The sequence below is a fragment of the Liolophura sinensis genome, chromosome 9, assembly GCF_032854445.1.
Source record: "Liolophura sinensis isolate JHLJ2023 chromosome 9, CUHK_Ljap_v2, whole genome shotgun sequence".
NCBI classification, from domain to species: Eukaryota; Metazoa; Mollusca; class Polyplacophora; order Chitonida; family Chitonidae; genus Liolophura; species Liolophura sinensis.
In genome coordinates this window covers 35,167,514-35,193,090 of record NC_088303.1, presented here as the reverse complement: position 1 = coordinate 35,193,090, position 25,577 = coordinate 35,167,514, and the positions used below count along the sequence as shown (strand labels likewise).

At 38.7% G+C, this 25,577-nt stretch overlaps 1 protein-coding gene across 1 annotated transcript in view; it reads right to left on the bottom strand.

Annotated features, from left to right (window-relative positions):
* Positions 1-7,373, bottom strand: part of LOC135474816 (sal-like protein 1) — a 64,372-nt gene extending 56,999 nt beyond the window's left edge. Inside the window, exon 1 of the mRNA XM_064754414.1 lies at positions 7,085-7,373. Coding sequence (XP_064610484.1) covers positions 7,085-7,130 — 46 coding nt within the window. The 5' untranslated portion in view covers positions 7,131-7,373. The remainder of the gene's footprint in view (positions 1-7,084) is intronic.
* Between the last annotated feature and the right edge of the window lie 18,204 nt (positions 7,374-25,577).

Genomic DNA, 25,577 nt, shown 5'->3' with positions numbered 1-25,577 from the left:
TATGTCTTGGAAGCGAGTTGCATTTGAGAGATAGGGCAATATGAGGCGAAACTTAAAGCCCCCAACCGAAAAGATCCTGCCAGTCTCTTTTACTCACAGGTCAACATCGGCCCGACCTCGGTAACATAGCTGCCTTTAAGGATGAAATAAGTCAATTCCGCTGGGTCAGGATTTATAAATATTTGCCGTGTGTCGGATGACACCTTGGTGGTAAAATCCCACCGTCCCAAGGTACCCGAAGGAGAAACAGAGCTTGGCGAATGATGACACCCCCTACCCCCGGGTCTGGGTCGTTGAGGTGCGAATCGAGGGGTATATGCAGTTTGTCGTCAGGGTGTGACATATAATGACACCGGGAAAGAGTCTGGTTAACAGGCTGCCATGTTACGGACATTAGATGAATGATAAAACCTGCATATTATTCGCAAAGATGATTCACAGCTGTTTATGTACAAATTACCACACATAGGTTAACGGGGAGGTGAAAACATCATTTGCCACCTGTAAGTCGTCCCCGCCCTGAACTACCCCCACCCACCACACGACGTCCCCACCCATCAGCTAAGTTCCCACCCACCTGTAAAAAGCTGCTAGTTTTGATATACATTTCTATGCACATTTCACCACCTGAAGGGAAAGGTGTGGTTTTCTTTTTTAACTCACCATTACATAACACTTGGACTTTATCAGTGACCCAACGGGTATATACATTCAATACATGTCTCTTTAAACTTCATGGGGGATTTCGGAAAATTTGGATTAAATTTACCGACAATAACTGCCCCATTGTTCATTTTAGTCCATGCAGAACGAAAAGAGATGGCTTGACGTGGACAAAGCAACTCGAGGATAACACCACAGAAATATTTATAACGACTTTGTAGTGTTCAGAGCCCAAGCCTAAATGGGACGCCGACAAAAGATATTCTTACTCTAAATTTAAGAGGCTGACATGAAAGACTCTATTGTCTTCGTGTTTTATTGGGGAATTACAGCTTACAACATCATTATCTGTCTGCGACAACGAAGAGGTTATTCTCGTCTATATTAATCAGGCTATATATGTAAAAGTGAACAGGTAACACGAATGATAATGGCATCGTCCACATCTTCTGCACATCTTCAGTTTTCGGATTAATAAATCACGACAACGTTATAGCGTATGCATTTTACATCAAAGTTATACGACTTTTAAGGATTTTATATTTAAAAAAAAACTGGTGTACACATGAAATACATTGTCAGTCGAAATTACAAACAAGCCCACTAATGCTGTACAGACGATGCGATTTACGTTAAAGAGTTATATGAACGTTTTATCAAAACAATACTTGCCTACATTACAAACACCGTAAATTTATTGGTGATATATGTAGGGCAAGGTATGGACCACAAATGAGATTATCATAACATCCGCATGTCTGATACAGATCGTATGCAACTTATTTTTCGACGTGTGGGCTACAATACCATTTTCCTCTAATAGGGTTTTCGTCATCGCCATCGTCATCGAAAAACTGTTGAGTACGACGTTAAACCACAATCACTCACTCACTCGAAAAGGGTTTATGTACAGTTTTCATTTCTTCAGTGGAAATAATGGCTGTGTTATTTGTCATCCGTACAATTAATGGTGCATCTATCTATTTTGTAGGATTGCACACAGGCATCGCACAAAAGCACAGACTTTACCCCCAAAGGAGCCCCAGGTCGCAGGGTTAGAGGTCTTACTGTACTATAAGGGGCTATGCCAGGAACAACTGGGATGCCAAAAGGGAGGGGAAATGCATGTCAACATAGCGGTACCTTTGTGTAAATTTAGGATCTTTCCTTCAAATCGCCCTCTTGGAAATTTTTGATCTTGGCGGCTATTTGGCAAAAAGGAAACACCAGAGGAAAATAAAACAAGACATCGTGTACTTGTTAAGGAGAAAAGGCGAGAAAATCGGCGTAGGTATCTCTGGGGAAAATCGGTGATGTAACCTATTCCTACCGGACGCCGCCATAAAACGTAATTGGTGTTTGTCTGTTGTCTTCAAAAGGCTACCCTTCACTATGTGCACAATTTTAACGATATTTGTTGTATCGTCAACACTTCGTGACAACACTAAGAAAGTGAGAGGCCTACAGACTCGACATTTTAATCCCCGAGCCTCTCAAAGAACAAAAGAGCCAAGGTATGGTGGCTAAAGAGAGTGATGACTGCCTCTGAGGGCAGGGGGACTAGAAGTCGCTGTCCCCAGATGTGTGATGTCATTGAGTTTTTAAAACAACCACCAAACACATTTAGTAAACATCATAGATGTATACACACAAGCCGTCGCTTGTTTCAAAGGCAGCAAAGCGAAGAACTTTCAAACAGGATTAAAATCCAGAAGGATTTTATTGGCGGCGAATTAATTGCTGCCGCGTTTGGATTTCTTGACCCGCCATTATGCCGCTGTAACAGGATCCTGGCGTCACGTGACCAGTTATAAAATGAAATGAGGAATACGACCGACCCCCAGCAACTAAGTAATTAACTACCTCGATTACAATCAATAAAACTTCGTCAATTTAAAACGGTTTTTATAACAGGATATAGCATTTTACACCTTTTGACTCGGCGTTTGTTAGTGCACAACACGGAACGTGGGAAATGAACACGCGGAAAAAACAAAATACCATATATTATAAAGATACTTTACACATGTACTTTGGTAAAAAACATTACATACCGCACGAGGAAGTTGAATGTGTGGGCTGATTCGAATTGCATCACATTGTAAACAAATAGTGAAATATGTATGTTTAATATGGACACTAAAAATAAAAATAAAATCCTGACAATGCCAGCGAGGTTGTCTTGGTTTAGTTACTTGTTCCTTCGTTTCGCAGAAATGCTAGCAAGACGTGAAGGCTACAACTTTAAGAGTGTTTTCGTACATATGTTGTGTACAGGAGGGAAGTAACAAATACATCGCTGTAAACCAGGCTTATATAAAATACTTTTTGGAAATAGTAACAGTATACCCGCACTTGTCTTCATACTTTTCGCTTCCCGTTCATTTGTTGTGGTTGTACTTGTGAAGTGACAATGTTCAGTTAAGACAATTCCAAGATAACGGTTTCTGGGGGTGTATGCATACATCTAAGCTATACGTCTATCCTGGGCCGAGCGAACATGTAGACTTACTTCTTCGTCTCGCACAGTGTTGTAGCTATCAATATCGTACGTAGAAATCTGATCTAATCTATATACTTGATTGCTTACGAAAACTAAATTTAAAACTTTTTATATATATTTTTTTAACTTCCTGTTTTGGTGTTATTAATATAATACCTATTTCACGCACCGTGCGTTTGAAAAATTACAGTCGTCTTGTATATGTATATATAGAGGTCACAAATTTGATATTGCAATTTTATGCAAGTCTACATTACATACGATCTCTTACTGAGGATAATTTCTTTTGATATCTGCATTCTGTATAAATTTTTACTCCCCAAGATAGCAACGGAGCCCGAGGGTGGCTTGTTCGAGGGGTCCCTGAAAGGGGGCGACGGGAACAAAGGGTCACGTGGATCCAGTGTTATTAAGGATTAGCATCGTCTCCGTTAATGAGCTAATTTACCATGTTAACGACAGTAGAAGCATCTGGCTGACTTTGGGTAAGGGCTGTGGAAGAAACAAGAGATAGGGAGTGGGGGATTCAAAGACGCCACAGCCAGCAGCATGTGGAGAAAGATGCACGTAATAATAACACACGCCATCTTTGCGTTATCATGCTCAAATAGATGGCGATGTGTATGAAGTGATATGAAGGCAGAGGTCATATCAACAAGAAGCCAGGTCACAAAATACATGTTCGGATTATTAGAGGCTATGTATGCTTCGCTGCTCAAAACTGAAGTATTTAACTGGAGTTAAAATTGAAGAAGCATTGCCATGCAGAGTTGTGTGCACAGTGCAGCAGTAACGTTCAAACAGAGCGCAGAAGAATAGCTATACGTGTGTACAGATGTATGATTTCATGAGATGTCGACGAACAGTTCGCTCCTAATGCTCACAACTGTTTACACCCCATATCAATTTTTGTCTCCCAACTCCTCAGCACACGTTTAGACCATGTTCGTTTTGTTGACAATTTAGCCCGGACAAAGAAGAAGAAAAGAAAAAGAAAACACACACACAAGGCCTCTTGAAATATTTTGAAAGGTGTTTATGCGGTCGATGATGATATAGATTGTCTTGTGGTCCCTTCTTCAGCATATATGTTTACAGTCCGCAAAACATCACCTAGTGCTATAAATACCACTACATACAGGCCTTACAAACAGCCGCCTCGGTGATTTTTGATAGAAAATAAATAATTTAGAAACGAATTATTCTGAAATAGGATTAAGGAAATGCCCCCCCCCCCTCCCCTCAGAATAACACATAGGTTTGTATCAAACGATGGCATCGCCTCAGTGACTTTAGTCGGTATACGAGGCTGTTTAAGAGAGATGGCCGTTCATGTAGATATATCTGAAGTTATGTGTTAAATACCTACTAAGGGAAACAATGGATGTGAGGATATAACGATTAATATTACAAAAGGTGTTCCCTTACACTCAAGCCAATCATATTATGTATATGACAATATAATAATATAAAATATTGAATAATTCTTTCAAACTGAACACAGGCTTTCGATGAGTATAAGCAGTACAAAGATCCGAAGTGCATGGCAAGTATATACTTTGTTTGATCACTTCACAAGAAAACCGTCCCGAATGCGAAACGCAATTCACGATCCTGTTTCATCTATTATTTTTATTACGTCACAAGACTCATCGTTAAAGGAAAACTTTCATCGTTTCATGCCTTCGTGTATTCAATGGATAACCATATATTATGTATAATGAATCTTACTTATGGCCACCTTAATACGATCAGGGGCAAATTGTGTGTGTGTGTATCTCTCTGAAAACATGCAAATGATTAACGTTGTGGATCTACGCTGTTTTCAGGAACTGATTAGGGCATGAATGTACACAAATGGCCTTTTTTTTTTCGTGCACGAAGTAAGGCAAACACGGATCGATGAAGCTTTTATACATGTAATGTTGATAGGATTCACACAGAAAATGAATTGTTTGTTTCGTGAACTTATCATCACAGAAAGTTTTACCTATAAGTCATAAAGACTTTTTTAAAAAGGAAAAGAAAGATGAATGGGTTTAGCATTCTGCAGTAATAAATTGAACGTAAAATTATATTCTGTACAAGAAGTACGGCTGATGCAGTGTTACCAACGTTCATTGATTCACGTGCACATGGGATAAAACCATAGACAAATTTGCATCATTCAAATTCTTAAAATTTGTCAATCTAGTTCTTAAGTTTAAGTTGTCATTTTTTTTTAAATACACAAGCTTAACTACGTATATTCACCAGTCACGTGAAAACCCGATTCCTACAGTATGATCAGTAATAAGTTAATGAGCCTTCAATCGTTACGCATAGGGTTTTAAGCTCCAATTCTTTTTTCCATATGTACGGAAATAATTCTACTTGCGAAAAGCATATCAGGTCTACGACAGAAACTCACTCAACAGTATTTGATATGTATGTATATGAGCGGGTGTCATTCGTTATCATAATATAGATACTCCAGCCCAAGGCTATATAATTACAGAAAATTATTTGCTCACCTTATGTTAAGTCATTTATTTTTTTTAAATATATATACTCAACGTACATAAAATTGATCAAACGATGAAATAGTATAAATGAAAACGCCCAAGAAAAGCATTCACTGATGAATGGTCAAAATATACTTTATGCGGGTGCGTGCGCACAAGGCTTGGCCGTATTCATCTATGTTCAGCCAGCATATCTGTGGGATGGTTTGATTATGTGACAGGTGCCTTAAGGCTCAAGTTATTTACCTCTATATGTCATATTTGATTAATAAATTGCACAGAAAATATTTGTATTCAAAATGACGCATCGCATTTAATATTAGTATAGTCACGTTCAAATATATAAGTACGAAGTATTTCCTCAATGGGATATCACATACATAAAATGTTGCTGACATCACCTCTTATACAAGTCCATGTCTATATATAAAACAGATATGTACACGTACATGTGTGCATTATATGTCACAATGGGGCCAGCATATATAAAGATAGGACTTAATTGCAAGAGCCGTTGTATATACGCAGGCCTGCCTAACATTTTCTTTATCATTTCAAATGAACAGTAAATGCGAAAGCTCGTTGTTTTATTATTTGATTAATATGTACAATTCTTGTCGCTGTGAAGGGAATTCTGGATTTGATACGCTTTGATAAAAACTTTCACTTATTAATATATGAAGTTTGACATGTTAGAGCTAATAGAGCCTGAGGCAGTTGTTGACACAAATACCGTTTGACTGGACCCTTTTAAAACAAAACCTATATCAGATCTAAGAGAACAACGTCCGTTTCAGATACATATGTATGTGCTCAGAATGGCACGGATGTTCTAGGACTTGCTTTCACTATTTATGCCCTGTAAAACCACCATGCACCACTCAGGGAGGCATATCCGATTTTATAAACATGAGAAATTGAGATGTTTTATGTATTCGTAATCATTACACAAGACTTTTTAATAAACTGAAAAGTTATCTATCTAAGAAAAGATTCGAAGTCAGAACTTGCACGTGTAATGCCTCGCTTCATACAGCCGTATAAACGCTTTATATATGAAACAACGTGGCTCAATGACATCCCCGCTTTGAAACCCCTCACAGGGCCTCTTTCATATAGGCCTATGATATCCTGCGCTATAACGCCTCGCGGTTCTCTCGCCGGATGTTGATGATGATAACGGCGGGAGCGAGGGCCACGTGGTATTTTACCGTTATAATAGGAAGAAGTTTGAGAGATCATTAACTATAGATCAGCCTGAGATGTAGCAGCATGATCTGCGCTTATGATGCGCATACTCAGACTGAACAGATTTTACACACACGACAATATTTTATCTCTGCATTTTCTCCTACTATTGTATGTATGGCTAGCTGTTATATAGAGGTTTGAAAATGACGGAAAATCTGCTCACCGTGCTTCCTGAACTGCCGTGTCGTTGACTCGTGGAAAACATGCATACGTGACGGTACCCAAAGTCATAGGCTATACGACCAGTTTGATAAACCCGAGTTGACCAGCGAGAAAATACTGAAATCCAGGCGTATGCGGCCCTCGTGAAAGTCTAACTGATGGAGAACGGGCTACGGAGAGTGGAGAGGAAGGATGGTGGGGCCTGCTCGTCAGCCCGTGTTCAACCCGCAGTCACAACCCGCTTTCCACTCAGTAACATCGAAGTTTAAAGCGTAATTAGTTTCGCGAACGAACCCTGTAGGAGAGAGGGATGCCAAAAAGGCTGATCGTTCGACGCGCATTGGAAATCTCCACAAAACACAAGCCAGTAGTTGACGGTGGATAGAAAAAAAAAACACGCTAAGAGAAACGGGAGTGAAAAAAAAAAGACGACGAAAAGCGACTGAAACAATCTGATCGGTGAGACGTGAGATCATTTGTAACGTACAACAGACGGAAAGCACGTGCTATTCGATACATTAATACGGCTATAATTGATAATAAAGCTTTATAGGCGAGAGTATATACGCCTGATTCGTATTACGTTTCCAAAGGAGATGAAATGACATCCTAGCCTTTTGATCAAATTTAAATATAAATGAACATTCCAAGAGAGTAACTAACACCTCTTACATCGAGAACCCTGAGTTAAAATGACAGGTGTTGAATATCATTAAAAATGTTTATGTTGTGTTTTAAAAAGCATTAGATTTTGGTGTATAATTAGCTACGTGTGCGCCATTTTGAGACGTTTCGGTCGATTATACCTGGCATTGTAAACATATTGCCGTTCCGAGGCTCTGTACGAATCGTTCCGCGACACAAGATGTTGGCAGTCAAGGTCTATTGTGTGCACAAGAATGGCTGTCCAGCCATATGGCGAAAGCAGCTTTTTTGTCATCTCGGATGGCCAAAGAAATCTGTTCTGCTGTGAGTTACCCAGCTCCGCAGCTTTCGCCTTGTATTGAGGCAGAAAACAGAATTCCCTCAGAGCCTTACACCCAGTCTCAAGTATGGTATCCCACCATAAGATGTTTACATTTCATTTTTGATATTCGAGAAAGGCAACGTACATTTTTAGGTATCGATTTCATTGCGTGCCAAATGTCGCTATAATTCTGGTGTTGATTTCAAATTGCATGCCAGTCGGTCTGCAGGTGTTAACCGGTGTTCATTACATCGTGCCGACCAGCATTTACAATTCCGCACAAGCTGGAATGATTAATTTAAGCAAAATCTTTCTCACACTTTTATTGCGCTTTCTTCAACTTGTGTCCTAGATTAGGTCCGGTTGTTGCCCTGAGCACCCCGACTACCAACGCGGACCAAGTTCATGCAGCACAACCGGCATTTATTGCGGGAGGAAAAGTAATCTCTCTAGCGCCAAGGTTTCAAGTACATTCCAAGTACTAAGAAAGCACTGACTCTGACTGAGTATCCCCATTTAATGCATCAAAAATGAATGAATGAAGGATTACGGCTTAACGTCACACTGGCAATATTGCAGCCATATTGTAAGACGAATATGAAAAAAAAAGATAATAGATAAAAGATTTGTTGGTGAACATATAACACTAAAAAAATAATAACCTATTAATCTTAGAAAGCTAATTGTCCGAGTAATGCTAGAATGTATTCTGTTATTATAAAATAATATTGTGTCATATTCAACATAATATCCTTTAATCTTTCACAATATTTGTGTTAAATGAATAGGTGTGCTGTTTAACAGAATAATCTGCTGCAATAACAGAATACATTCTAGCATCACTCAAACAGCAGACTTTCTGTTGAATACAACATATTATTCATTTGAGAGCATATGAATGCATACAAGATGTAATATAACATCTTTCGGTATTTAGTTGTTGTTGTTGTTTTTTATTACATATAAAATGGACCATTTTTTCCTTTGATAATTATCATTTCGTTTGGAAATAGCATTTCGTGAGCGAAATTCTGCCTGTAACTTATAGATTGTATACAAATGATTCTTCAGTTACAACCATGAATAAAAATTTGATATCGATGTAAATGACTGCGTAACGAATTACTGTCAATTTATATAAAAAAAAGTATATTTGTTACGCTCGTCAAGGTGGTCAGTTAGATACACACGGCATCAAATGTAGTGGACAAAACAATGTATGGAATAGGCAAATACTTGAATGTCACCCAATACGGACACAAAGCATGGATTGGATTGGTTATATAATAACGAGTTTTAGGGATGAGCTTATCAACAGAAAACAGTGCCCATAGCATTTACTTTATTAACTGGAATAAATAAAAGAGGTATTGTAAATACGATGTTAATGTTATTAATGTCATTAGTCTTCATTAACGTAACCGTCCTCAGCTATATGTGTATATACAACAAGTCACGTGGTCGTCACATATCGCGCGATCTATGACGAGATTTCAGATATGAATCTATGACGCGCACTATTTATTACAAAAAACAATACCGTAAAAATTGGTCGTTGAGGTATTTAAATGACAATTGGACTATTAATTTACAGTTGTGTCAGAGACCATGCATCAATATGGATTCGGTGAAGCGTGTTGGAGGGGTGTATGGGGCGAGAGAATCGGGTATGAGGAGGAACGATGACCCACAGTTTCTGGCTGGCTGCAGATACACACGGCCTAACAGCATATATCGAGTACATGGGTCGACCGAACAGCGTCCTCAGCGACAAGATGGTAGTCGTGCGAGCAAGATGTCGGGTAATCAGGCAGAATCTTCGGAAGACGTTTTCCCGATTTTAAACATGACACAGGCAGTCGAGGGAAAATATGAAATACGTCCTCAAGGGCGGAAAACCGGGCGTAAAGGTCTATAAAGCCTGCGATGATAGAATAATAATGCGGATGAATTGCAATGCTGATAAAGCGGTTGTTGAACGGCTTCTCACAACGTCTTAAAACCCGATCATCCGCACGGAGAAAATAGGCTGTAAAATCCATAATAAATCAGAACAAACGGCTTGCCCCGGGATATGTAGTAGTACACTTTCTGCTTCCATTAGACACTCAATTTGGTACTAAAAAGGTTTAGTCGACAAAGCTATTTGAAACGAAGCTTTAAAACCGTGGAAGGATATCGGCTCAAGATGCTATAATCAAACAGATGGAAGTAGCCAGACATTGGGCGCATGCGCGATGGTAGCTGTTTATGGTATTTTTTTTGTCACCACGAATGTTTTTCTCGATCCCTTTTCCAGTTTACATTATTAGAAATTATATACATGACTAGAAGGATAGTTTTCTTACAAAACAGCATAGAAATAATTATAATTAATTCGTTCTGAGACATGTCGTAAAGTTTGATGAACAGTTCGTGAAATTGGTATAAATGAATATAGAAGTATGAACGTAGACACCGTATGAATAGTTCGGATGACATTATTCTATATTTTCAACATAAAATCAGTCTTCGAATCTTGCCACTATTTGTGGCAAGATGTGTAGGATGTTATAAAAATATACACATAACACCAATATGCCCTTAATAAGTCAAATATGTAAAGAAAAAAAATTTATATAATGAATACTCGACTGCAACAGAAATAGTATAGTTATATGTAACTTTAATAATGCTGAATCCCACATTTTGTCAGTGTTGGAGGACGGATAGCATCTATAACGTTATAACGTTGATAATTCAACACTTTACAAAATGATTAGAAAATGTGATAATATTTTACACCATTAAAATATTGGCATTTTAACATTTGTGTTTGAAAACAGTATACAACAAGTTAAGAAATAATAGGTAAGGCCTTATTTATGTTTATTTTTTTTAATTAGTAGACCCATCAGCCAAATAAATTAGAACCTATTCCTGTACATGTAACACTCTTGGAAATGTAAGTAGATCTGACTGTATTCACTTCGGTATAAATAGCGGGGTATATAATGACGGTATATACTCAGAGACAAGATGTGCCTGTTTTTGTGTAATAAGGTTGTTGACCATTAATACATACATGTATGTTTTAATTTCCAATTTTAAAGTATCTTTTGTTTACCATATTTATACAGCTAATCTTGACAAAATTTTGTCCTGGCATTTCATGGTATTGTATTTGTAAACAAGTGAATAAATCTAAATGCTTTCAAAAAAAACCCAAAAAACAAAAAAAAAAAAACGGATGTCGATAGCAAGTTTATATATCTGACCACAGACATATCGATCCATCATTCTCGCGCAGGTGACTTGCATATGATGAAGGTTTCGAATTATCCACCCGATTCAGATGCATTTACTAAGCTTCTTATGTTAACGCTCCATATCATACACACATAATACGCATCAGGGACAAAAGAAAAGAGTTAAATTCTTGTAATGTAACATGTGTCAAGTACACGCAAACTAAGTTAAAAACATAATACATGTATATCTTTACAAAGAGATGAAAGAATTGCAACATAATGCGACTTCTTTCCCACTGATGAAAGAAGGACATACGGGGTGAATAGTTCAATAAAAGATCATGAAAGCGGATAAAGTCAAGCCTGTTTGAGCTACATCTGCTTGTCAACAGACACGAATTTTATGGGCGTTTGGCACTGCACGAGAACTAAGAAAGAAGCACAAGATCGCAATAGCTGCAACATGTCATAGTCCGCGTCGTCTTACACTAAGGTTTGATGTTGAATGGTTGAATATATACAGTAGAAAAATGTGTTACAGCCAGAAACTGGTGAGCTTTTATCTATCTTATCGTAAATATGACATGCAGCTATATAGACTGCACATTAACTACGTTGCATGGCACTATACTTGCTCAGCAAAGAACTTTTTCGCGAAAGTAAATCGGATTTTACATGTACCTGAGACGATTTACTCATGCATCATGCCATGACGTTTTACACATGCATCATGCGATGACGTTTTACACATGCATCATGCGATGACGTTTTACACATGCATCATGCGATGACGTTTTACACATGCATCATGCGATGACGTTTTACACATGCATGATTTGCCAGAGAGCGATGGTGAATTCAGCTTGGAACCGAATCGCCATTTCGCGGGAAATGTTAGCCCATTCCTGCAGAAAATGCATTAGGCTATAGGAGGTTTTGAGGCTTTCAGATATATTTCAGTAATATTGTGAACGATTATGATATGGTTATGTTATTATTCACTGCTCCAAATTGGATAAAAACCTGCAAGGGAGAGAATGTACTTGTCTATATATAAGAATTTTTATTCAGAGTCGATCAGAAACAACTTTATTGTCAACACCATAAGAATTAGCACATTTCTTAATGATTAATGCATACAACTTAAATAATAATTTAAGGATTATTCTCAGACGTAAATCTTTTTGATGTAAGAGGTATTACGAAATAATCCAGATATACATGCAATCGTAAATGGAAGCAATATTCACAAAAGGCACCAACAACAACAACAACAAAGCATGCAATTCAGAATTACGTGGATCCATGATGTAAGAATATGCGTGGATACAGATGATTTACCACAGAAACACTGGCTACACTGTGTGTTCGAGGAAAGTGGGCAATGGACGTGTTTGCCTACGGTCATGCTGACCGGAAGGGAAACGAGTGCGACACGGCAGACGGCCAAATGGCTGAGGAAGATAGCTCTGGTGTCATACATCATCGTGGCACACAGAAAGTCTCTCATTGACACGGTTATGAAAAACATAAGCCCTCTTAAGTCGAGTGCTTTTTTGTTAAGAAAAAAGATATCCGCTAGCACGTGCGCATTATTGTCGGGAAGATTTGTATCATAGAGAGGATTTATTGGCAGAAGCGAGCGTGGAAGGAGGCGGATTAGTGGGCTGATAAGAGGGGATTTGTCTGTCTTCAGTACCGGTTCAAGGTTTCCACTCCTCGAATAGAGAGCCGACAGCCCAAGATAATGAAATATGAGTGGTTTGGATCAAAATATTACTCTGCGCGTTACTCCCTATCCACGGTCTGTTTCAATCAATATTAACGCACTCAGATCTTTATTAATTTTTTATCCTGATTTTCCTGTTTTTGAAAGAAAAAGAAATCATAAGCCGCTATCATTCTAACAAAGATTGACACAGGGGATAAAAAGCTAACATGAGAGCCCATAATGGGACTGCGGAGCAGAGCTCCACGAGTACTTTTACTGCAAGGTCGTCATAACGATCACGCACGCGAAGCGACCGGAAGTTGACCCGGGCCAGGCGGAAGATTCGGATATTTATTGCAGAAAATATTGGCTTCACCTTGTGTTCATAATTTGCCAAATCCCTACCTGAAGACTAATCAGAATCCCACGGAAGCAGCATTGCTAACTGTATTTGCGACAAAAACTTTTCTGCTTTAATGAATATAATTATCAGTACAATTGTTGTGTTGCTGACCCAGATTATATGGTATACAGTGCAAATTCTGAAACTTTTATTGTTCTTATTTTAAAGCGTCATTGTCATGAATGTCCTTCAGTGATTGATATTCGACTACGACATTGAAAATAATTTGCATTCAACATTACACCTTGACGCTGATGTTCATTACGTGTGTAAAAGTGTACTTTCGTCATAAATTAACAATATACTTGCATATATATATGCATGTTTTAAAAGTAATGGTTATGAAATACAAGATTACCTAAACTCGAGGTAAATGTATTGTATCTGCAGTTCTTGTAAACCGAATGTTTATTCACCTAATGCATACATGAAACTTTAAAATAATTAACTGTCACGCGACACGACTTTCCGATTTGAAATTTTCATGTTATTTTTTAATTAGCGACATTTTGATTATATAAACTTAATTCTTTCATGGCTTTAGTCCATGCTGTTTGTATCATCGCTCACACAGTGTTATGAAGCTTGACTTTGTTCGCTTTGTTCGACAACAAAAACAATACCATATACATGTAAAAGCCTAGAGTCTGAATGAACCAGTGAGTTAACTCTTTTGTCCAACACTGACCCCAGCACTCAATATTAAGCCGATATTTCACAAGGTAAATATTTTTTTTCTCAACTCAATCGATTGAAGCACGAACCAGTTTGAATTTCGGAACAGGACTTCGGCGTAAAATACACAAGACATAATAAAGAAATAGAGGCGCGTGACTAAAATATATTTATATTTCGTTCAAACAGAATAAGGCAAATTAGCTAAAGGCTGGCTGGAGCAGTGGTCAAGCTTGTCCGAAGGCCGGGTCATCTGAATGGTCAGCGTTTTGTGGTCAGGCCAGAATTTGACGTTAAAAATATGTTACATATTTGAACAGCTTTGTGAAATAAGCTTGAATAAAGGTTGCATTAAAGTCACCCACACATTTACAGTTATGTGGTGCGCGCGTGCACATTGACCAACCTTTGAAGTGTCAAAAAGGTCATTTTTTTAATCACACGAGGTGTAAGCAAATCACAAAACCCCAAACCCAACAAAAAATTCCATGTTTGTGTATATAAGTAGAAAGACTATTTATGCCTGGGTGTTTTGTTCTCACATGAACGTCGCAGGTCGTTGTTACATCTAACGCAATCTGGCGTTAATTTCTAAAGTAATTGCCTAATCAGAAATAAACACATAATCGATGATCGGGTAAAAAAAATCAAGTGATTAGTAAATAGACTGTCAAACATGCGATTGTTTAATAAGCTATCAGGCCGATTGATTCCCAGCATTGATTAAGCTCACATCCAATCGCCTATCTAGGACGTGTGGACAGCGCTCGATTGCCAGATTTGTCACGTGACAGTTCTTTCAAATAGATCTATATCGCGCATGTATGAAGAAAAAAAATGGCGTTTGATATTTTATACTCATTCATGAATTCATCATATCTAAGCAGCATTTTACCCTTCATGAAATTAGCACATTATGCGCCATGCAGACTACGTTCTTGCTATAGTCTCTGTTGCTCAGGGACTAATTGTTTAAACTACAATAAGGGAGAGGCGAATTTGAAATCTTAATCGTATTCTCAATCTAATGCTAAATTCACTCCAGACAAATGTAGGTGCATTTAGGAAACCGAAAGATGCCAGTAATGTTTAATCTCTAATCCCTAATCTCAGAAATTCCCGAAAGCAAAGATATAGTATGTGAAATCCCCAACCACAGAGATGTAATATATCAAATCCCTGGTTTCATCAATGTATACGCAGCCATACATATCAAATCCCCAATGTCAGTAAATACAGTAACATGTCAAATCCCCAGGTACAGCAAATGAAGCATGTCAAATTCCCAGTATCAGTACTCAGTGTGTTTGTGTAGCTTGCGATATAAGTAAAAATATGTGTATATACACACTTAAAGTGTACATGTATGTAGACACACAAAAATGTGTATTCAACGTACACATTAACGTGCTTCTGCAAAGTTGATTTAGTGAATATGAATATATGTGGCACACGTACACATCTTGTGTATATTTTGTACAAGCAGTTGCTTTTAACAAAATAGTTCGAGCTCAAGCTATTTGGGCCTTAACTGATTTTGTCACATCAATCACCATCAACTACTCCAGTAATCCAACTAAACATGCATAAGTGATTTAGCATCCAAAATTCCTTTGAAAGTCAGCTTATAAAACTTTTAGCTTAGCAACATATCGTATGCATTTGTCATCAGCGTTGGAATATTTCAACTCAATTTTCACTCTGTAGACATGCCGGCTTGACTAGTACCCAGTGCCGGTGTCTATAGTTTGCGCATGATATGGAAATTCAATTGTTCCAGTTCTCCAGGAGTGGATGTACTCATATATTGAAATTTTTGCGTTCAGATATAATTTTTACACCTGAAGATCCCACATAAAAACGCCACATTGCGTTTTGTGATTTGATACACGTGCAGATTTATGGCATAATTATCTGTACGTGATGCGTGATATCGAAACGCCTGTACTCGATATTGTTTAAGTGTCGGATAATACATTAGGATTTCCGACCCCCAAGTACCAGTGTGTATTTGATGTATGTAAGAATACAGGAGTCGTCGGTGTCAGGTGTTTAAGGCTTGGCGGAGAATCTGTGCGAATTTCACACATCCAACGATACAGGGCGGAATGCTGGGTTTCGCAATCCTCCAACATCTTGAAGCCACGTGGTTCTTTTTCGCCTGTTATTGGATAAATATGTGACACATATGTGTTAGTTTAATGAACAGGGCGATATCAACCTTTTTTCTCGCAAGTCCCTGATCAGACAACGAATAAATGTCACCTTGTTCGTTCCGTATCTATAGCACAGCGCAAGCCGGAAAATTAGGGCATATATCATATTCACTGGCATTTTATATACCTCCACCTATTCGATAACAACATTAGACGCCATACTGAATTTCTCTCGCTTTTGCCGCGTTCTTTTATCGAGGGTGAAGCGTTCACATTTGATGTTCCCGTGTTTTTCACGTCTTTATCTATAACATGATCGTTGCCTGGGTTTTTATGAGCAATCGGAAATTTGACAGTTACGACAGGTATCACCCTATGTATGATTAAGGGCAGACAGTGTTGTGTATCGTAGCCTGTGTGGATAACGCTCAAAGCCCAGTGTTGTGTTTCAACTCACCTAAACAGTATATTATTCCAACATAAATCACCATGCAGACGCCAGGAAAACATGTCAGGCTCATATCACATTCATACGTTACATTTGACGACGGCTTTGTCATTTATCTGTACTGCGCGAAGTTGATAATCAAAATATTCCATATATTTGCTTTTTATCTCCGCATCACTGGTGTTAGAGATAATACAGGTCTCTTGCATCCAAACGCATCGAGCGCTGGAAACTTTATGCTGTAACAGATAGCACAAACCAAGTAAACTGTTACAGTTTTTATTAACAACCATTTTGTGCTGTTTGTTGACACTTTGACAAGTCCATGTAACAGACTGATCGATTGATTAATTGAATTAATATTCGTTTTTGCCCTTTCATTTTTAATTCTTAGGATTGGCTAACATTCATCGGTACTATATTGTGCAAATTGAAACATTCTGACAAGCTGAAAAGAAAATAAGCGTGGTTCGTATCTCTGCAGTACCTTAACAAAACGTACAGAAATGGAGAAACTTCTTTAATAACTGGATGGCGCATGTCAGAAAAACTGTTTCACGGGACAACTCCAACTTTCCCACCGGCCTTTATGCAGGCGTTGGAGGGGGAGGGGATATAGGTCTGAATCTGCCAACAAGATGTTGGTTACAAACACATATGCGACTCTATCATGCCTTAATATTGTTCCGTTATTGTCAAAGCAACAGTGTTTATTTCTTCTACAGGCTCATATATCGAGACATGTCACCGTTGTATTATTTTTGTAGGGATTCCATCATCAGTGCTGAAATGTACACTTACAGCAGTGAGGACCGACCGCACCTGGCCTGCATTACAATGGATTTCTCGCCGCGGGATTTGCCATATCTCATTTCCACTTCACAACACGTTTTCTCATTCGACATGGGTCGCTTTTGGAATCACAGAAACCGACATTTCCTTGTGACGTCATGTCCGGAACGCAATTACCGTCGCGTATTTTCATTGGCGGAGAGAATTGCCATCACTGCACCGAGTCGTTGTATGGGCCAAAGAAAAGGTACACTCTGTGCCACATCTTACATATGTATGTGTACTTGAGGTTTACGGCCTTACTTAAGAATTGTTCAGTAATATGAGCCATTAAGTGTGTACATAAAATGTGTCTTCTTGTGGCATTGCGAGTCCATGCCGAAGAAATACTGCCGCCACTGAAGTATCAGACCGAAGACACCAGGCCACACAGTCACATTACGCTGACACCGGGCCAAACAGTCCGGTTTCCTTGCTCAAACCTCTCAGTGCTGAGCGCCAAGCGAGGGAGCAACAAGTGCCTTTTTTAATGTCTTTGGTATGCAACCGACCCGGGTTTGCCCCAGGGTCTCTCGACTTCGAAGGTACGCTCTGACCATTGAATTTGCATATAAGGTTCGGGCGTTATTCTACATCTAAAGTATATGAAGAGTATGTAATAGACATGCACGATGTAATGCTATGTGGAACACGCACTGAAAGGTTATATATGTCGAAATTAATAAATGTATTAAGCTTCGTGGTAATTTCGTGAGTTTAAATGCAGAAAACAAAACAAACAAAAAATGAAGCAGTGCGTAGAGTTTGACTCGCGTTATTAAATTATTAAATTATAATACCACACTTGCTCTTTATTTTTTCTATTTATTAGACCGGTGTACATATTACGTAACATTTCGATTTTAAGTTTGCATGTTTTGAAGAACACAGAGAGAGTTTGAGAGATCGAATCCAGCACACGGCAGTGTGCGGTTTGTTTCTGAACTACTTGCTGTAAATCAACTATATTCTGTATAAAATCTAAATAAAAGGCATGTCTATTCTCCACAAGTTTAAAGAAATAGGTGACCCGATCTGCCTCAAAGTACTGGAGCGAATTTAAAATTACGTAAATAAACGAATACTGTCACAATACAGAAAATGTATTTGTCTGTAATTATACGATGCTTAAATGGCCGGAGGCAAACATGATATCGATGTGAAATTTCACCTATTGCCGTGCGTCAGTGGTTAGTTCAATCTATTGCTGTCTTTGAGTCGGTAAAAGCGTGTCATCTAATCCGACAAAACCAGTGGACTGTGACGCGAACACAAAAAACAGGTCTCATATATAACACACTGCAGATATTTGTTTGCAAATCATAAACAATATAGCGATAGAAGATGTCTAGGGAATCAGAAGAACTATACAAAGACCACACACGAATTAAGAAAAGAGCATGGATATTATGGTGAAGCCCAATTATGGGAGACAGCCCGCAAAATTATATAGTATCTGCCCAGATTCTTCAACAAACTAATTTTCCCTATCATATTACCTGACCAAAAGCACAGAAGTCAAAGGGCTAGACGTCAGAACGGGCTGATTTTGTGTTGTATCATTGGAACACGTGAAGCAATGTGGAGCAATCAATCTTAAATCCATATAAAGCCTTAATGTATTCTTGTAAAGAATTTTGTTTGTTCAGTCTGTGGGTTTGTCACTGAAACTGTTAGTCATGTAACTACCTGATCCACATCAGTTATAGTATCTAATTCATAGTCAGAGAATTCATAGTTCATAGTAGAGATAGTCAGCTACCCAATGACAGAACCAAACGGAGTGTAAAACGTATAGCCAATAAAGTAGGTATTTTAGTATCCTTCCAGCCAACCAACCAACAAAACATCTACTTAACCAGCAAATCCCGGCGTTAGACCAGAATCTAGCATAGCAGGTAACCCAAAGATGTCTGCAAAATCAGCAGTCAAACTGTCCAGCCACATGGTCGACAAGTGTGTATGAGCCATTCAGTCATCCAGCTGGTAGGATATCCAGACCAATGTATCCCAGCCTTCAAACCATGCAGCAGTCAAATTACCCAACCATTAGACCAATCAGTGTATTCCAGTCTTCAAACCACTCAACAATCAAATTACCCAGCCATTAGACCAATAAGTGTATTCCAGCCTTCAGATCACCCAACAGTCGAACTGCCCAGCCACTAGACCAGCTAGTGTATTACAGCCTTCAAATCACCCAACAGTCAAACTATCCAGCCATTAGACCAACAAGTGTATTCCAGCCTTCAAATCACTCAACACTCGAACTACCCAGCCATTAGACCAACAAGTGTATTTCAGCCTTCAAATCACTCAACACTCGAACTACCCAGCCATTAGACCAACAAGTGTATTTCAGCCTTCAAATCACCGAACACTCGAACTACCCAGCCATTAGACCAACAAGTGTATTTCAGCCTTCAAATCACTCAACACTCGAACTACCCAGCCATTAGACCAACAAGTGTATTTCAGCCTTCAAATCACCGAACACTCGAACTACCCAGCCATTAGACCAACAAGTGTATTTCAGCCTTCAAATCACCGAACACTCGAACTACCCAGCCATTAGACCAACAAGTGTATTTCAGCCTTCAAATCACCAAACAGTCAAACTACCCAGCCATTAGACCAACAAGTGTATTTCAGCCTTCAAATCACTCAACACTCGAACTACCCAGCCATTAGACCAACAAGTGTATTTCAACCTTCAAATCACCAAACAGTCAAACTACCCAGCCATTAGACCAACAAGTGTATTTCAGCCTTCAAATCACTCAACACTCGAACTACCCAGCCATTAGACCAACAAATGTATTTCAGCCTTCAAATCACCAAACAGTCAAACTACCCAGCCATTAGACCAACAAGTGTATTTCAGCCTTCAAATCACCGAACACTCGAACTACCCAGCCATTAGACCAACAAGTGTATTTCAGCCTTTAAATCACCAAACAGTCAAACTACCCAGCCATTAGACCAACAAGTGTATTTCAGCCTTCAAATCACCAAACAGTCAAACTACCCAGCCATTAGACCAACAAGTGTATTTCAGCCTTCAAATCACTCAACACTCGAACTACCCAGCCATTAGACCAACAAGTGTATTTCAGCCTTCAAATCACCGAACACTCGAACTACCCAGCCATTAGACCAACAAGTGTATTTCAGCCTTCAAATCACCAAACAGTCAAACTACCCAGCCATTAGACCAACAAGTGTATTTCAGCCTTCAAATCACCAAACAGTCAAACTACCCAGCCATTAGACCAACAAGTGAATTTCAACCTTCAAATCACCCAACAAACTACCCCACCAACAGGCCAACCAGTGTATTCCAGCTATCAAACCATCCAGCTGTCAAACTACGCAGCCATTAGACCAACCAGTGTATTCCAGCTATCAAACCATCCAGCTGTCAAACTAGCCAGCCATTAGACCAACCAGTCTATATCACCAATCAAACTATCCAACCGTCAAAATGCCAAGCCACAAGGCCAACTTGTGCATACCAGCAAACTAATCACCGACTCGACAAACTATGCAGGCTTGGGGGGGTCAAACAACTATCAAATCAAACTAATCCTATACACCAGAATAGAAGTCGACCGCCAAAAACATACGTACTATGAATATGATATTTTTTCCTTAGTCAGATAAAGGAGTGGTGAGACTCAAATCCCTTAATACGGTGACCTCTAGTCCTCACACTAATTCTTCCGGCAGAAGTTACGTCAGCCAGTTTGTAAGCTCTGGATTCCTGACACCCTTTATTCTCGGCTGAGATCGTCAATGAAATGTGGGGAGCACGTGTGGGTTTTGGGAGAAGTTTTGTATTTGCTCTGTCTTTAGGATTCTGTACGGCTCGGTATGTAGGATTAATTAAAACATAAAGGTGAAATGAACGGTACTATTTGATCTGTCCAGGTGTCGCTAGGCGCGGCTCGACTATTCCGCTTTATACGCCACGAGCGCAGGTGCGCCTTCCCGTTTACCACCTCGCTGTTAGGATTAAGTCACTCGCGCGAGAGAAAAAAGGGGTAAAAACGCATGTTTTCTTGATACCGTCTATTAGTCTGAAATAGTACAGTAGTTTTTGCTGTAGCTAATATCTCCGAGGTGGCAGGCAAAATATGAAATCATATTGTACAATATGCAGTGGAGCGTTTTTTTTTTTTGTTTTTTTTGTTTTAGATTTATGGGGTGGATGTACTGGATAGAGCTGGCGGATTTGGTGGCAAGGCGGATTGAGTGAATTGGGTAACAAAGGTATAGGTGAATAGGATTTGGTGATAATACTGGTTTGATAACCGGACAGGTGGGATGGAATTAGCGTCAGGATAGATGGGATGGAACTGGCGTTAGGATAGATGGAATGGAATTATCGACAGGGTAGACCGTATGGATTTGGTGGACAGATCAGTTAAGTGGACACACAAGATCGGAATATTGTACAATAGCTAGTAAGCACGGAAAAGATCACTTTCGAGCCAGTTTGATCTCATGGGCACTCAGATAAGAAAGAATGATTGGCGTTAGCTATAACTTTCACTGCACCTGGTTTGTATCAACATTTAACACCGCTTCCTCAAATATGAACTAATTTAAAATTCATTATTTTAGTAAATTATAAAATTATAACTAATGTATAATATACATTAGTAAATATACATTACTTTTAAATTACGTTTAACCACAAATTTCACGAATTAGACCTGATTAGTGGACTTGATGCCTCCAGTTCTGTAAGGTAACTATCTGCACGAAGTCTTTAAAAATCTCACGAATTTCTACGCAAACCAGGCGAGACTCCCGGGCCGTGGCCATCGACACGAAAAATGGTGTCGCACACGTCACGCACCACGAGACGAGATGTCCTTATCGGCCTTCCATAAATTCCCATGTGTTGTGTGGTTTTAACTCTTCCACGTGATTGAGGATGTCATATGCTACTATGAAAAAGCCTTTTCAAATGAAATCATGAGTCGCAGATTAATTCTTGTAATGGACACTTCACGTTCCTCTATTGTAACGTTTCACCGACTTGTAAATTTAATTGTATACATTCTGTTGTACTCATGCGTAACTTATGCAATTCGAGTTGTTTCAAACAAACAAGTGCTCTAGTGTCACAAAAGAGTCAGCTAAAATGAAAAGACTGATCTCAGCCTTTGTTTCAAGAAGAAGGCACTTTGATAGGTAAGTTTATATCTACATATGTGTTTATCATCAACATTTGCATATGAGCTCGTATTAGAGAATAGCCACAGGAATTAAACCACAGTTACAGTGAATGTTGTAACCCCTCTACATAAACTGTCCAGGAAATACTCTTTCCAAGTCAAAGTGCAGAGGTACTCAAAAAGAGACTAAAACCACGTGTCATGTTTCAACAGTGGCTTCATGCACGTGTCGATAACCTGTCTTCAAGAAATGGAGATGAGGGTTGGGTGGACAGCGATCTGCCTAGGAGATGGACAACTGTGTTCACACATACGTAAGATGGTGTCTATCGATGTGTTACACACGTCAGTAACTTGTTAGGTGTACAGTATACAGTATGTTGTACGCCATATGCACATACTGTGCCTTGTAAGGCATGCGCATATACTGCTGGATGAGTATACGTATACCCACACACTGTAAGGTGACTCATACGCACATACTGTACCATAAAACGCATACCCACACACTACACGGTGACTCGTACGCACATACTGTACCATAAAACACATACCCACACACTACACGGTGACTCGTACGCACATACTGTACCATAAAACGCATAGCCACACACTGCACGGTGACTCATAGGAGCATGCCGTACCATAAAACGCATACCCACATAGTGTACGGTGACTCATATGCTGTGCGGTGAGACTCATTGGCACATACTGTACTATAAAACGCATACCCACAGACTAAGGTTAAACGTATATCCATATAACGGACGGTGAAATACATGTACATATTCTGTATGTTGTTACATGTACATACTCACGTACTCTGCGGCGTAACACGTATGTGTCTACACAGATGTCCTGTTTCAGCTTGATGTAAGCGGTGTTTATACATCAATACCCTTTGGAGTTACCTGTGCCCATATTCACATTCTCACGTGCGTTATTACCGTAATAATTTACACGACATGCGGATTTGTAATCAGCTAGCTTATGTGGATGATAAACGGCTGGTGTGTACATGTAACTGAGTGTATATATTACAAGGTTAAAAACGTACACACTTATTTGTACGCATACAGAAATAAAAAAAAAATATTATTGATCAGCTTTGAATCCCTTTGATTTAGAAAATATAACAAATTACAACGTGTCAAGGAAGAAGCCTCATCATAGGATATCGTTTAGAAGCCAGGTTCTCACGAGTCAGTTAGGTCACATCTTGAGGGGGACGAACCAGAAGTGAATTTGTAAACGGCTCGTCTTACATGATAGTACAGAGCACGAAAAAATATCTGAAACTTCAATGGCTTAAAAATAACCCGGATTTACTGCTCCATAAATTTACATCAGTTTAAGGCAAGGTAATTTTATCGTTCTCTTTTAGGATGCTCATAATGGGAGAATTATTTACTTGAGAGCGATGTCACGTCAACCCAAACAAAAGCAGAGGACATCTTTCGCATAAATATCCCGGCCTCGGTTAATGGCTGTTGGTTATATAGACACACCAGGGTTCATTTTTCTCTTAAGACTTCTTTTTTTTATCCTAACCTATATATAATTTTTTTTTTTGCTTCGGACAAAGCTTAGACTGGATATTATGGAGTATGATTCTTAAATTGCCTGATATTTAGCCACAACAAAGGCGTCTGAAATTCCAGCCGAAAATAATCCGTGTGCCTTTTGAAACTGGCTGCAATGATCCCTCTAAAGCCCTCATAACACGTATAATGTTAGTCGACTTCAGTACTTCTCGGTCTATGATTAATAGGGTAACCATGTAAACACAAGCAGACTCATGTCAAAAAAAAAACCAAAAAAAAAAAACAACCATTAAAATACGGTTTTATATTCCGACAGCTGTAAATCATCCAGCTTTAGTTGCTTTCTCATAGCTATATTCATCTTTTTTTCATATATTTATATAAAGAACTTTTCTAAATAGGGACATAATCGAGTCCATGAATTATACACTTGAGAAAATTTAAGTATATACTAGGTTTTCCGAACATCATGAAATAAAAAATTTATTCGTCTCAGTATATAAATCACAACTGATTTGATGTTAACTGTTCATATTTGAAATCATAGTGAGATGTCGACAAAGAAAGCAAGTAAGCAACCAAGAAATGCACCAGTTAACCACACATTCAAATATAGCAAACAACTATGTAAACCCGTAAGTAACCAAAAAGTCAGAGTTTCAATGAATCAACCAACCAACAAAGCAATCGATCAGTCAAATACATTAATCGATTAACTAAAGAATTCATGAATCGGTCAATAAATAAATAAATCATTCCAAATAATCATTCTGATCTCTGTATTAATATGGATTTCGAAGAGCTTGTATATTTTGCTTTTTCAGAGTGTATACATGATATACAGTCAGATATACTAAACTAAGTCTACCCTGAGTAATGCATAGAAATATCAAAACAAATTAAGAACATGCCTTTGAAGCAGACAAAAATTTTTAACAGGGTGAATTTTTCATTTGACGTGTTTTTGGGCTCCTGACAAATGGAATACCTTTCAGTGTAAAGGTCATCGACCATTCACAATGTCTTCACTGAGAAACAAAACACTATAGCGTTTAAGTGAAAAATACGTCTTTAAAAAGACACACAGTTTTACAGCTGGTTAATACTAATATAGAAATTTCTTTTTCTTTACGATTTTTTCAATAAATAAAGCCCATGTTGTAAGCCTATAAGTGAAACATAGGGGAAAGGATTCTGCTTCAAGATATGCAAGTGTATGGGTATATAAATAGTATGAGGTGAAGGAAAGCCCATAGGGCCTACATAAGTGGATAAGTCACGAAAATCCTGGTAATGAGGGTTACATGACGGTGCAGCCTATTAGCAAGGAATAAACGACACTT